The sequence below is a fragment of the Phaethon aethereus genome (assembly GCF_964289735.1).
Source record: "Phaethon aethereus genome assembly, chromosome: 1".
Taxonomy (NCBI): domain Eukaryota; kingdom Metazoa; phylum Chordata; class Aves; order Phaethontiformes; family Phaethontidae; genus Phaethon; species Phaethon aethereus.
The window spans coordinates 197,297,682-197,312,797 of record NC_138575.1 but is presented as its reverse complement, the minus strand read 5'-3'; the positions used below and the strand labels follow the sequence as shown (position 1 = coordinate 197,312,797).

Sequence of the window (15,116 nt, the reverse complement as noted above, 5' to 3'; positions counted from 1 at the left end):
TGGAACTATGTGCCAAGTGTCCGTGTCACAAGATAAAGAGGATACTTGCTAAAAACATTGCTTGTCTTAATCTCATGCTATATTTTTGTTCTACTGTGATCTTTCTGAGGTTGTCACTATTCTCAAACACTGCCACATTTTCCACAAATTTGCTAATTAATTTCCTTTTTAATGACAAAAAAACTCTGTGAAAATATGTTAGAACTCAAAATCCTATTTTCTTTCATAGTATCTAGTCAACTGCAGAACAGAAATTTACTCTGAAAATCAAAGGATACTCCTTCTGGAAATACATTTCCATGTTTTAGCCAAGGTTATTTTAATAAATTGTAATTTTGTTATCTCCAAAGCTGATACGGCTTGTTTGGACCTTATTTGAGATCTATATGCAGATTTCGTCAATAATATCTAAAGAAATTAGATAAGCCTGAACAAGACTGACATCTGTCTTGAAGTTTTACCTATCTGGTCCATAATAATTCTAAGACTTTTATAAGCAAAAGTTAGTGTCTTGCAACACTACCTCCTAGTAGCTCTTTCCTGATATGAACCTGAATAAAAGGCCCAGTGTAGGTCTTCATTTGCCTCATGTTAAGTACATTGGTAAGAAGAGTTCTTTCTCTTCTAAGGTGAGCCTCCTTTCTGAGCTGATTTGACATTGTTTTCTTGTTTCTATTTTTTTAGGTTTGTCTACTGTCACTTTTGTCAGTTATAAAGGGAGTTCTATAAAAGACAATTCTAGCAATGGTGGTGGCCAAACAATATTCTTATTAAATGTAAATACTTTTTGGTGAAAGCTTACAAAGTTTTTATTCCTATTTAATTTTTTTATTGAAAGAATATAATTTTATAATTGTAGCCCATAATTGATACTATTTGCATGTATTTAAGAAGCTTTGCAGGCTTCCTAAGTTATGTCACTAAAGTTGATCTGTCAGAAGTCAATTGGGAAAAGAGCAGCTTCCTTTATGGTTTGGAAGCTGATGGGTCTATATGCTTTTGACAACATTGCTGTAAGCTTGAATTTTATTTCCGGTTCCAATTCTAATTTTACTTATGAAGATTTCAGAGTTGTTGAAGAGCACTTTATTACACAGCAATGAAAGATTTCTATTTCTTTTTTTCTTTTCATCCACCTTACAACACTTTTCTGAAGATGATTAGGGTGTTACCTTCACTGTACAGTTAAGGATTCCCTTTGTCATTTTTACTGACAATTCCTTAATATTTCAGACTTCAATGTAATTCCATAAAATTTCCTAGTCTGTAGAATACTGTGGATGAAAGTGGGCAAATGTGTCGTGGCAACTAGTTTGTCTACCTTCAATAGTAGGTGATATGTTGTAGAAACATCACTTACTTGTCAGAAATACAGTGTTATAAAGAAAATGTACTTGCTATGTAGTTTTACTTGGCTGTGAAATTCGTTGTATTCTTTTTTCTTCTTCCATTTACTTAGTGTTAGAACTAACTCTTAAGGTGGACTTTGCAGGTGGAATTTGAAATCCTGTACTAGAAGAATTACTGACAAAAGGAAAATAAATGAGATTAAAAGTCTGTTTTGTCCAACTTATTTTGTTTGTAAGGTGCTGTTGGAGGACTTTATATTGGCAATATTTTCACTGAAATCTAAACTTCACGGATACCCTGAAATGCAGTCATGTTTTCGTTTTTATGTTGTTGTCATGTTCTCTGATTGTTGGTTTCACAATTACACTGCTATTGTCTGCCTTTTCTGTTCAAATGAACAGGGGTAGCAATTGTCTTATTATTGACTTGCTTGTTCTTTACAATAAGATGGGAGCTACTGCTGAGACTACTTGGAATCAATATCAGAACAAGAAGATAAAGTGAATTTAATGCTTGCTGTTCATCTTATATTTAAAAACAAAGAGGCTTTAGTTGGAAAACAGTTGCAGAAGTAACCCATTTGTGCTGTTCATGAGTTATATAGTAGATTGAAAAATAATAAATGTATTTTACATAAGTATATGTGAGCCAGAGTGATACTGTCAGCATGATCTACTTTTTACTTCCTGTTAATGTCTAGCATTAACTTTGCAGTTGTGGGTTTTTTTCCAGCACACTGATGTGTTAGCAAAATGATGGGTGCTGGCTTGTTGATAATGCATTATAGCATTTTGCTTACTCAGTATTCAAGTGGAAAAAGATAATGTAAAATGGATTATGTAAAATTTTTTTCTTTTGTGACTTGCAGACAGATGCCAGCAGTAAAGCTATATTCTCAAAAGTGATGGTTATAACAAGTAAGTCAGTTGAAGTATTTACACTGTCTAAAAATTACAGTTGAAATATATTGCTCTCTTGCTTTAAAAACCATTTGAGATAAGCTTATAAAAAAGTTTTTTAACAAATAAAACTTAAAACAAATCATGATAAACATGATGTAAGAATATGCTTTAAAGAATTAAGACAACTGTAAGCAGAACTACTTCCTTACTGTGAAAAGTCTTCAGTCATGAAGTTTATCACATTACATTGTGGCTGCGTCTGTTATGGACTAATTCGAAATCTAGATGACCTAGGGTGTTAGTGTATACTGTATAATAAATGCTAAAGTAGACATTAACTGATATTAATTAACCTACTAAACTATCTAATAACTTACCTGTCTGTGAGGTGTTGGTATTGTAAGTGCTGTTGGGAGAGCGCAAAAGAGCTTGAGTTTCAGCAGCAGGGAAGTGACTTTGGAAACTGAAGAACTTCTATGCAAAGAAAAAACCACCAATCCCAAAGCAACACTTCTGGTTCCCCCCAAACCACCATGCCAATAGCATTAACACCAGTACAAAGAAGAAAAACTTGCTTTACAACTCTGAAATTTTGTTTTTAAATCAACCTTTTTAAAAAAAATGCCAACTGTTCTGGAAAAAAAAAATACTACTAAAGGCTATGTATATATTTGAAAAAATGTGGAGGAAAACGGAATCCTGCTACTTGATTGGCCATATTCCAAATTCTTTTTTCCTTTTGTTTATAATATAAAAGTTGATCAGTTTGTAATTTTTCTGATTCTGTTAGTTCTTGGTCACATTTAAAAACAAAAATGAAGAAACCAATGCAGCAAACCAAATATTTAGTAGAACTTGTTTTGAACTATCCTGTAGACCTGTACCATTTTCTGTGCCAACTTTGCTTAACACCTACTGTACCAAAAACATGAACGATCTCAGATAGTATACAGATACTTTGCCAATAAATTGTCTTGCTATAATATAAAATGTAAATATAAAATTAATATGTAGTTTAAGAAACTTATTTTAAAAGTGTTTTTTTAATGTTGCAAGCTGTTGTAAAGCTTATGTTTAGTGAAGGGGTAATTTAACAAAAATACCCTTTTGACATTTTTCACACTGGTCATATCAGGTGATCTATATACAAGACTGTTTTTCTGTGGATTATAGGCTTTGTATTCTGAGATGAACTTCAATTATTAATATGATTAACAAGAACAACTAGACTTGCTGAAAAATGGGTGTGAAGTGCAAGAAAAGCAAATGGCCAGGGGAGGTCTGTGGGTACAGACATTTTTAGAAATTGGTGTCCTTATAGGTGTCTGCACATGTTAAGGTGTTCTCTGGGTTAGTTTTTGGTGGGTGGTTTTTTGTTTTGTTTTGTTTTCACCCTTCTTGGTTAGCTTAAACACAGATAGAAATTTTCCTGGTGTGTCGTTTCAAACTTCTGTAATTTACAATACTGATACTTATTAAAATAGTGATTTCTTGTGCTTATTTGAAGGAAACCTTCCTGATCCAGGGAAAGCTCAAGATTTCATGAAAAAGTTCACACAGGTTCTAGAAGATGATGAAAAAATAAGAAGTCAGTTAGAAATGCTTGTTAGCCCGACATGCTCTTGCAAACAGGCTGAAGGATGTGTGGTAAGAATTGCTCTTAAAATATGTGCATATTTTTGGAACTGAATTGATTATAAATTTAATTGAAACTTACCTTATATTGCAGAGGGAAATAACAAAGAAGTTGGGCAATCCAAAGCAACCAACAAATCCTTTCCTGGAAATGATAAAATTTCTTCTTGAGAGAATTGCTCCTGTGCACATTGATACTGAATCGATCAGGTATTTTCATGTGTGTGTTGTTGGCTGTAGAACACAGGGTTTGAAGTAAGGTTTTCTTATTTTGCCTTTAAACGCAAGCAGTAATGGATTGGGTGGGTGCAGTTTAAGGCCTGGTGATCAGCAGTATTTTCTTCTGTTTCCCCTTGCTTAGGGTTTTTGTGTCCTCATTCAAAATGTAGCCACAGAAGCAATTGAATTGTCATTTAGCACAACCAGGATAACCTGTCAGTTAAAATGTATCTGTTGCTGATGGGTGAAGTTTGGTTTGGGACTGACCGACTTAGTTTGAAAGAACTTTCTGTCCATGGCTATTCTTTGAAGCTTTCCACTCAGAATATTAGCTCACAGTGACATACACAGTAATTTAACTGAGAAAATAAAGATTGTGGTGATGAGGCATCAAGACTATAACGAAGAGTAAGCCAGTGAAGTTTTGGGAGGGGGAAAAAAGTAGTTGCTGAAATAATTATTTAACAGTTGTATTGGAGAGATGCGGTACCTTATTAGAGACAACTAGTTCTAAATACTGGTAAATTCTTGCCTGTTAATTCCAACTATAGTCATTGTCTTTCATGTATTTGAGCTTTTCAGTTTCTGCCTGTCATGTATGTAATGTAATGGATCCACTGAGATTTCACTTAAAAATCTGTTTCTAATCTTGGATTAAGTACAATGTATAGCTGCATTTTTACTTGCAATTTGAAAATACATTTTTTCACATTCACAGAAGCAATATGAAATCTATATTTCAAGTAATATTCACATGTGGCACTGTGTTGTAATATTTCAATCTGACTAACTGCCATACAAATACACAAGCAAAAAAAAGTAGTAAAAAGCACGTATTTTCAGCTTTGCCACAGAATTGGTCTTCTCCCATATTTGTAAAATTTGACTAAACTTATGCTTCATTTTTGAGACTCAGACTGTTTGGTTTTATAAATAGATGGTAATTCTTCGTCCAGTTAGGGGCAGAAAAAAAAAAAATTGGAAGTTTGGGAAGTCTGACTGGGAGGTCTCTCCCTTGGTTTGCTACCAGTTGGGGTTTTTTGTGTTCTTTTTTGATTTGTTTTGGTTGGGTTTTTTGGGTTGGGTGTGTTTGGTTTTTTTTTGTCTTGGGATTATTGTTTTTCCTCAAATATAGCTTAGAGAATGTACTGAAGGAATATTCTCAATATTGTTCACTTCTTGATAGGGAAGCTGTCTATACTACTCACGACTAGGATCATTTGGATAATCACCATTTTCCTTCCTAGGGTACAGTGTAAGAAAAAAACAAGCATTACTGTCAAGGTGAAATATGGAGCAGAGAGGTCTATTAAATTTTTCATCAACTCTTAGCACAGATGTTTAATGGTTATTTTTTTGTCCTGGCTATAGACTAAACATTGTAAACAGTTATTTTCTATAAATTATTAAGAATCCATAGTGTCTAGTAACCTCACCATAATTCTTACCTGAATTTGTTGCCTGTAATGCTCAAATTGCTTTCTTATTTTGGTCATCCTTCCAGAATAATTTGTACATAGTTCTTAATTCATGATGGATAAACATTTTTGAACTTAATGCTTCATAAGCTCTGGTTAACATAGGAGGTGAGGGCAACGAGATGATATATGTAGTTGACTTACATTTAACATTTACATTATTATTTGTTTTCTAGCAAGCTTATGTTTTATGTTCCTTTAATAACATTATATCTTGAACTTATGGAAGTGGTCATACATGGTGGAATACAAGGCCATGTTTTGTTTTCCCTCTTCAGTGCCCTTATCAAGCAAGTAAACAAGTCTATAGATGGAACAGCTGATGATGAAGATGAGGGTGTACCTACTGACCAAGCAATCAGAGCAGGTCTTGAATTGCTTAAGGCAAGTATACTCCTCATGGTCAGTGAGCATGTGAAACTTTCTGAAGCAACTTTGTTAAAATAAATTTTTAATTAGCATTCAATATTTTTAGTCACAGACATGTGGTGGCTATTTGGAACAATACTGGTTTGTTTTTTGTTCTCTATGCTCATGTTATGTAGCACCTAAGTAAGGTTATCTTTTAAAATTATTTTTCTGGAAGTCAAAGTAGTTGCATGTGTGACATCAGCAACTGAGTTTTGATTGTTAGAGTGTGAATTCAGTGGTTTCTGCATATAATTGCACTACTTTTGGAACTGTACTTGTATATCAGTACAATACTGTGGTTCCCCTGTGTTCCTTCATCAATTGGGGTCTTATGTATTTCAACTATGTGTAATCTTTGAGACTCAGTTAACATAGCAAACCCCACCAAGATGCATTTTTGGGGACACTGTACAAAATTTCTTACTCTGTTCTACCTTTTTCCTAGGAGGAAAAAGGCTGATCACTGGGTTCTTTACAAATACTGTTAAAAGCGTGAAACTTTTAAAATGCAACTACATAGGACTTTGTGTTTCTCTTGGTCTCTCTCTCACACTTTAGCCTACAAGCACTATGTAGTGTCACATAGAAAGGTACTTGTAGCATAGTACCACCTGAGTTATGTGATAGTGTCGGGAGTAGTCCAGCTGTGGGTTGACTTCAGAGGCCTCAAAATCTAAAGGACTCCTGTACTGAAGTTTTCAGAATATCTTAGATCAGCTAAGGGCCTAGTAGATTCATCTGAGAGTATATGACTCTTTAGCCAGATGTGCACGTTTAGATAAAAGTGCAAAAAGCCAGTAGCACAAAGATGAATCTGAGTAAGAATGAATCATATCAGGAAGGACTATGTATTTGAAAGAAGGCTTCCAGGTCAGTACTTACATATTCATATGAGCTGACATGACACATTTAAGGATGAGGAGTAATTTTGTCCTGAAGGAAGTGGTCTATACATCATAAGAATCCAGAAAAGGACAAATGTAGGAGTCCAGAAAAGGGAATGCTGTACAAGGAAGTTGGGAGGAAGGTAACTTGGTGAAAATAGAAAACTGCATGTGAAGAAGTTCTTAGATTTTGAGGATTGTTTGTTTGCCATGTGTCAGAATTATGGAAGAGGGCTAATAATCAACAGCCAATTAAAAATGAAGAGAAGGCAAACTTTCAGGGAGGATCAAAAGAGGACTGTTGTTTGGGTTTTGTGGGTTTGGATTTTTTTTATTTATTAACATGGGAGGACTGTCGTATTTGAAAACAGAGTCCAAGAATCTGAAGGAGAGGTACAGGATCTGGTAAGCTGCTGTGGAAAGCTTGAGAGACTAGACACCTGCCTGGGTATGTCTATATTACTATTTTAGAGATAGGAACTTCTCTTCAGAGCACAAGCAGTTGTTCCACTTAATAAATGAGCATGAAGTCTGGGAGCACACAAGCTGAATTCCTTTTAAAGAAACAATATTGAGATGAGCTTCAGAAGCACTTGTTTTGTTGCCATGGCTAAAGTGGGTTCAGTCAGCCTAGAAATACTCTGACGTAAAACTACTGAAATGTGAATATTGCTTCCTTAGCATCAGTTGTTTAAAGACCTGCTTCTGCTGTAACCCAGTACTCGCTAATGTAGATGTAGCCACTGAGAAGTACTTGTTCACAACAGTAGAAGAAATTGAGACTGGATAAATAAGTTAAAACTGATAAGATCATGTATAAAGACAGAGAAGTTTGTGAGGTACTAAAAAAAAAGTCACAAGAGAAATGTGGAACATGATAAAACTGGGCAGAAGATTATAAATATTCCAGTATGGCAGAGGAAAATGACTCTTGATGGAATGTTCTATATAAGTGGACCTTTAAAAATATTAACATGGCTTTCATTTTATCTTGCAGGTACTTTCATTTACACACCCTATCTCATTTCATTCAGCTGAAACTTTTGAATCTCTCCTGGCTTGCTTGAAAATGGATGATGAAAAAGTGGCAGAAGCTGCATTACAAATTTTTAAAAATACAGGAAGTAAAATTGAAGAAGACTTTCCTCATATAAGATCGTAAGTTACGTATCTTACTCTGAGTAGTGTTCTTTACTGTATTTCAGAAGGTCTTATTCTTTTTACATGTTATACCATTATTCTGTGTTCTTTTGGAAGAAAGTTTTACTTTGGGTAAAACAGGAAAGAGATTTAAATTACTTCAAAATGCAGTGCTTTTTGAAGAATGGAAGTGAAATGAATATAGCCAAAGCAGCGACAGCTGATGTGTCACTGATACTACTATAATTTTTATCATTGCCCTTCAGAAATACTTACGGTTTGTCCTACATTAAATATACAGCAATGTAAAAACATTCTTTGTAATTTAATGGGGATGACAAGAATATTTCCAAAAGAGCATTTAATAACTTGTGCAGATAAAATGTTCGTTTCATCACATGATATTTTTATCAACAAAAATCAGGTGGGGTTTTTTTTTCCAATTGTGAGCCATATAAATAACCCTTTTTTTTCTTTCTTTGAAGAAATTGCCGAAACCAGGACAATTAGCACTTTTGCAGAGGTGTTGTGCTCTATATATGTATATTTGTACTTCTTTGATAGTTTGATATTTTCGAAGATTTTAAATTTGTGAAAAGGTACTTATCTCTTTTTTTTTTTAGTGCTTTGCTTCCAGTTCTGCATCATAAAGCTAAAAAGGGTCCCCCTCGTCAAGCCAAGTACGCTATTCACTGCATCCATGCAATATTTTCCAGCAAAGAAACACAGTTTGCACAGATATTTGAGGTAAAATTAAAATATTTAAGCTACTTTTTATTAATCTTTTATATTGCATATGTAAACTAAGGGATGTAGTGGCAATTTCTGTGGCAAGTTGTATCAAATTTAGAAAAGATATTTTTCACCATTCCCTTTGTTCTTACACAGTTTTGCCTGAAAAATGGTAGTGGAGGGTGTTTTTTAGAATCCCATGATCCACTATGTTTAGGGCTATGTATTTCAACAAACAATAGAGTAAAAACAAAGTGTTGGACTGTCTACTAGAACTATGAACTATTCCTGGAAAGAGGAACCATACACCACTCACTCCTCACCCTTGTTGGGACTGGCCCAAAATATTTAAATGGTTACAGAAATTATGGAAAACCGAATTATGGTAGAGACTACTTAAAAAGATTTTATAGTTATAAATGCTAATATACTTTTTAATTACTGCCCATCACCCTTTTATCTTGAAGGCTGAATCATAGCCCATTACTGAAATTGCCATCTTGAGATGTAGCATGCCCACCTTTTCAGCAAGAAAATATACTTTTTAATCCATTGTTTCCCAAATGGTCCTGCTTGAGCTGCCACTTTTTGGACCACCTAGATGTGACAAACTTTTTATCTTTCTTCTTGATTTTTTTCTTTTGATTTGTAGGAGACTTGTAGGGTTGGTGAATGTGTCTTTAAATCTAAATAGTCAATAGTTCTTTTAAAATTGTATTTCTGAAATAGTAGACATGGACAACTTGGTACAGAACTCTCACTCCCCTCCCCGCAGTAAGACACAGATTGTATCAGTAATACCTGAATTTTTTGCCTTTATTCTAGCCACTGCATAAAAGTCTGGATCCAAGCAATTTTGAGCATCTCATTACGCCGTTGGTTACTATTGGCCATATAGCCATGCTAGCACCTGATCAATTTGCTGCCCCTTTGAAATCTTTGGTTGCCACTTTTATTGTTAAAGATTTGTTAATGAATGATAGGGTAAGTATTTTTAAAACCTTGTATTAAGATTCTGCTTCTCCTGTGATATGATACTCAGCAAATACTTGCAAAAATTTTTGGCTTGTTGGTTCTGCTTCTTGTATATGGTTGTCTTTTGGATTTCCATGTGTACTCTTTGACTCAGTTAAAAACACACAGCACAGGAAAGGAGACAGTACTAATTTGGTAGTCCTTTCAAAAGCGACAATCTGTATAGCACAGTATTTCATCACTCAAGACTTGCCTTTTAAAAATGGGAAAATTGCTGTTGACTTCACTCACTTTGGCTCTTGTCTTGAGCAACGAAGTTGTGATTTTTCCAGGAAGTATAATGCATTTGAAACAAAAGTACACTTTTAAAATGTGTTTAAGACTGTGAATTTTAATTTTTCTAATATTTCTATTGATAGTATTGATAGTGATTATAAAGTGAAAAAAGTAGTTGTGCATTGTCAGCCATTGTTTAGGGAATTTACTGTCTAAAACTATGCACTTGATGTTCCAATCTACTGGAAATTATTTTCAAAGCAATGGCTATTACACTCTAAAACAATAGTTTTCAGGTGACAACAACCACAAAAAACCCACCCCTTTACTACTGTTAAATTTGCCAGTACTTGAATAGTGAGGTAAGAACAGTATCTCACTCCTGTAATGGTTACTTTATAAAATACAGAAGGCATGAAGCTAACCAGTGAATGCTGCTGTGTTGTTTTCAGAAGCAAACAGGAAAGAGATTACAGCAGGTTTCACTGAAGAGTAACAGTAGTGTAATAAAATGTAACATTTGGTTTAGCTTCCAGGAAAAAAGACAACAAAACTTTGGGTCCCAGATGAAGAAGTGTCTCCTGAAACGCTTGTTAAAGTAAGTAGTGCTTGTTATATTTTCCTGTGATTGTGTGTATAATACTTAATAAAAGAGGTTAAATATCTGGATTCCTAAAGCTGTCAGCTGCTTTTCTCTGTTTCCTTGTCACCCTTCTAAAACTAACAAAGAAGTGACTATTTTGAAATTTCGTATCTTACCAGAATACACATTTTTGGATGGCCAGAAGAAAAGAATTTGCTTTTGGGGGCATCTACTTTTTTTTTTTTACTTTTGTAAATAAATTTACATATGAACTTTATTGACTTTTTATTATAGCTTTTTATAGGCTTAGCTTTGGTGTGCAACACCTAAGTATTCTAGATGTTACCACAGTTAAAGTAAAATTATTTTTTCCCTCCTGTTTAATGTAGGAGTTAACTACCATAGAGACTTTGTTGAAAATCTTCCCTTTTTCTGTTGATTTTTTTATGACATTCCAAGAAACATCCAGTGCTGGTTTGGAATAAAAAAAATGGTTTTGGATTTGTCAGTTTCCTCAAATGAATAAATGTGTTAGTTTGCTTTTCTCTGTGTACAATGTTTATTAGAGGGAAACCTAAATTTAAGAAAAAACCCATCACTTCAAAATGGTGGTGGGGGTTGCTGTTTGTTTGTTAATTTAAAAATGTCATCTTAAACTTGTTCTTCTTTTGGACTAAGTTTATTATTACATGTTCTGGTCTTGGTAATCGATATCCTCACTCAATTTTTAACTCAATCAGAAATAGACATACTGTGGAAGATACATCCTATGCCTGTATTTGTTTTTAAGTGCACTTTCTTCAGAACAGGGATAGATTATGCTTTGATATTTTCTTTCAGAATTAAAGATGTGTGTACTTTGTGGCATGCTGTTTTTAAGTGAAGTATAGCAGTCATTTAATTTCAATGACTTTTGAATAAAGTTGCTCTGACGATTTTAAAAAGTTCTTTGCCTTCTCTTGAAGTTATTAAACGCTTTGTAGCATAATACCTCCTTCTGTGCTGGTTTAGTAAGTAGTCTGGTTTCCAGCTTGGTACAGAATTCATTACTGGAAATGCTCAGTTGTGTTTGGAGTTGATTTACTAGCTTTTTATTCATTTGAATTTGCAAGGATATTTTTCGTATTTGTGCAATTCCATAGTTACACAGCACACTCCAAGAACAGTTAAAAGAATGCATGTTTGTTTTGATTTCATGAACTGGTAGTTTAAAATAGACACGATTTTACTTCAGTGATTATACATGTAACTTGAAGTAGTAAATATTAATTGTTTTTCTTAACTTTTAAATTATTTGTAAAGCTCTAATATTACTCTAAAATGTGCTTTTATGTTGATAAAACTTTTCATATAATTGGCTACTTGGAAACAAATTGGCTTATAGAAAATCTTAAGGCAATTTGAAGTCGAAGCCAAGCCTGAAAACTCTAAGAAGAATTTATTGGCAAATGAAAACAGGTTGTTGTGAAAATTGATTTGCAAATTTAATTAGTTTTTATTACCACTGAGAAGCCTATATTTAATGAATGCTGCAGGCCACACTATTAGTTTAGAAATGATTTCTTTCTGACAGTGTTGTCTTCTTCACTCTGGTTTTAAAAGCCTCTTTCTCCCTTTGTAACAACTGTATAATATATCTAATGGGGATCTTAAAGTTAGCAAGTTTAAATATGAAAGCCGGAACGACTGATGAAGCCAAAATTTTGGTATCACCCAACCTAACACAGACTGATACAGACTAGCCTTAGTTTTGGATGCTAAACCTTAAATGAAATCATGTCTGTGGAGAAGTGTTTCAGTGCAGTATTAAATATGAATTTGATTAATTATTGTATGAGTTAGACTTGAATTCCTGCGCTTGGCACTTGAGTGTCTGCTCTAAAGCAGTAATCTCTCTTGATAGTGACCAGTACTGAATACTTCTGTGCACCATGCAGTGGATTGAGATTTATGTAGTAGCAGTGATACTTCTTGTTTCCTTCTATGTACACTGCAATGTAAGGTTTCTCATCCTATTTCTCTAACTGTGCTTTGTGGGTATTGTTTCATTCTTCACTACTGTACAAACCTGCAGCCTTTGTGGCTATGAAAACTCAAGTAGTAGAAACCTGAGCTAGCTGTTGTCATAATGTTGATGTAGTAGGAAGGCATTGTTTTCTAGGGTCACTACATGGGATGGGATCCCATTATACTCTTGCAACAGAGGCATGATGATAACCTCTAGATCAGAGAAAAGGGCTATAACTATCTGTTGATTATTTTTAATTGTTAATTGTTTTGGAACAGGCTGCCCAGGGAGGTGGTGGAGTCACCATCACGGGGAGTATTCAAAAAACATCTGGATGTGTCACTTCAGGACATGGTTTAGTGAGCATGGTGGTGCTGGGTTGATGGTTGGACTTAATGATCTTAAACGTCTTTTCCAACCTTAATGATTCTGTGATTCTGTAATTTTAATCTTAAAAATTAATACTTACTTGCTACTGACAGTTTATGTAAAGCTAGTAGTTAATTGCAGTTTTCTCATATGACAAATTGGAGATCTGTCACATTATCTGTGTTCACTGTCTCGGAAAGAAATGATCACATCCTATCAATTTTGCTTGCACTTCATGTAGTTTGTGTTGTGCTGCTAAGTCTAGTACAAAGCAGTCATTTGTGGCCTTTGATATGGTTCTGACCCATGTTGTATTTTGACTTTTATTACATACAACATTAAAATATAATGATTTTTATTCTCTGAGGAGAATTCTAGGCTAATGGGACACAAATTGAAACAAGAGGTTCAGACTGGATATAAGGAAAAAAACCTGAGGACAGTCAGGCAATGGAACAGGTTGCAAGAGACAGCCTGTGCAATCTCCATTCTTGGAGTCTTTCAACACCACAATGAATAAAACTGAGACCAATGTGGTCTGACTGCATAGCCGACCTTTCTTTGAGCAGGAGATTGGGCTGGAGACCTCCTGACATTCCTTCCAACTGGAATTATCCGTTGATATCTGGCTGCAAAGAAAAATATTTAAAACGTGAGGGCAGTGCAAGCTTGTGTCATGTTTGTTTAAGTCTTCAAGCAGCCAGAAGCAGTGACTGGGAATTCTCATGCCCTGTACTAATTTCATGGGAATGCTTGGTTCTGAAGGATTTCTGGTATGTCATCACAACATCATTAACACCAGCAAAGAAACAGGGAACATAGTGAGGTCAGAGGAGAATTCTGAAGGAGGTGGGATTAGGACTTCCTACATGGAAGGAAGACTAGAGTAGATTCAGACAGTAAAATTGAGGGAAGGGAGTTGTAGAGGGAGAAGAGAGAAGGTAAAACTGAAATTACTCAGGAGTTGACCAGATATGTTGAGGCACATAGCATGTGGCTCTTCCCTGGCTAAATACATCATTTACGTGAAGACCAAATAGAGCTAACGTATTTCCAAATGGGAGGCACTAATGGTACAGGTACTGGTTATGGCATGAAGAAACTGAATTGGTAAGCTGTCAAAATATCTGCTGCTGCTGTTGTTGTTGTTATTATTATTGGTTTTATTGATATTAAAATCTTCTGGTGCATACTTACAGTTGTATCAGTGGAAGGCCTTTGAAAGCTAGGGCAAGACATTTTCATTTCTGTTCCACAAATGCTGTTTGCATTTTGAGTTCTTGAGTGACAGACACCCTACCTCCTGCTGGTGTTACCCAATAGAATTAGCATTCTTTAGGTGGAGTAAATGGCTTACAGTGCTGATAATTTTTAGCACTCGTGTATAGGTGACAATCCTAGAACTTAGATCTGAAGTGACCATTGTGATCAGTTTGTTACATGGAATAGATCAGCTGTATGATGAACTTCATTTGTTGATACTGTGAATGTTTATATAAAGCTATTAGAACTGCCTTTTCCATTAAAGAGAAAATTTGAAGTTACTGTGTACAAAAAGTGCTAGCTTCCTTTCCACCATATCTTATTTTTTTCCAAAGCCTTTTGTGTTTTTAACTTCAGGTTTTGGTGTTTTCATTTGTTTGGTTTTGGGTTTTTTTTCTTTTTTTCCTCAAGGATTTCTCAAGGATTCAGATGAGCATTTTATTTTGCTGTAAGAGGATATTCCTCTTTCTGTTTTCTTTATTGTCTCTGCTGTCATATAGAAGGAAAATGAAAGGACAAAGGGATTCAAATACTAAAACTTAATTTCAAAATTAATTCTTTATTTTCACTAAAGAAAGGTGTGAAATTATTCAGTGTTTTCTGATAGCTGCTGGATTCTGCATACTTTTAGAATCTTGCCTCAAAACACTTGATATTTCCATTGATGAAAGACTAGTTATTCTAAGTAACAGGCTTTGAGGCTTTTCTTTAAATAGCCATGAAAGAAATACTCTTCCAGGATGAGTTACCTTAATACAGGTTGATACCGTAACAGTCAAAATGTCTGTGAAGGATTTTTTAATTTACATGTCTTAAAATTTAACTCAAATATTACATACATGAATAAAGAATATATAGGGATTGTTTAAGCATAGGAAGTATAGAAATATA

The 15,116-nt window shown here is 34.5% G+C and overlaps 1 protein-coding gene across 2 annotated transcripts in view; it reads left to right on the top strand.

Moving 5' to 3' along the window:
• PDS5B (PDS5 cohesin associated factor B) overlaps nt 1-15,116 on the top strand; it is a gene marked incomplete at both ends in the record, with an annotated part of 92,667 nt that overhangs the window by 42,032 nt on the left and 35,519 nt on the right. For both annotated transcript variants that reach the window (XM_082013903.1, XM_082013902.1), the window contains 8 exons: nt 2,219-2,267; nt 3,760-3,899; nt 3,982-4,097; nt 5,863-5,968; nt 7,877-8,037; nt 8,643-8,766; nt 9,577-9,735; nt 10,532-10,600. In XM_082013903.1, coding sequence (XP_081870029.1) covers nt 2,219-2,267; nt 3,760-3,899; nt 3,982-4,097; nt 5,863-5,968; nt 7,877-8,037; nt 8,643-8,766; nt 9,577-9,735; nt 10,532-10,600 — 924 coding nt within the window. The remainder of the gene's footprint in view (nt 1-2,218; nt 2,268-3,759; nt 3,900-3,981; nt 4,098-5,862; nt 5,969-7,876; nt 8,038-8,642; nt 8,767-9,576; nt 9,736-10,531; nt 10,601-15,116) is intronic.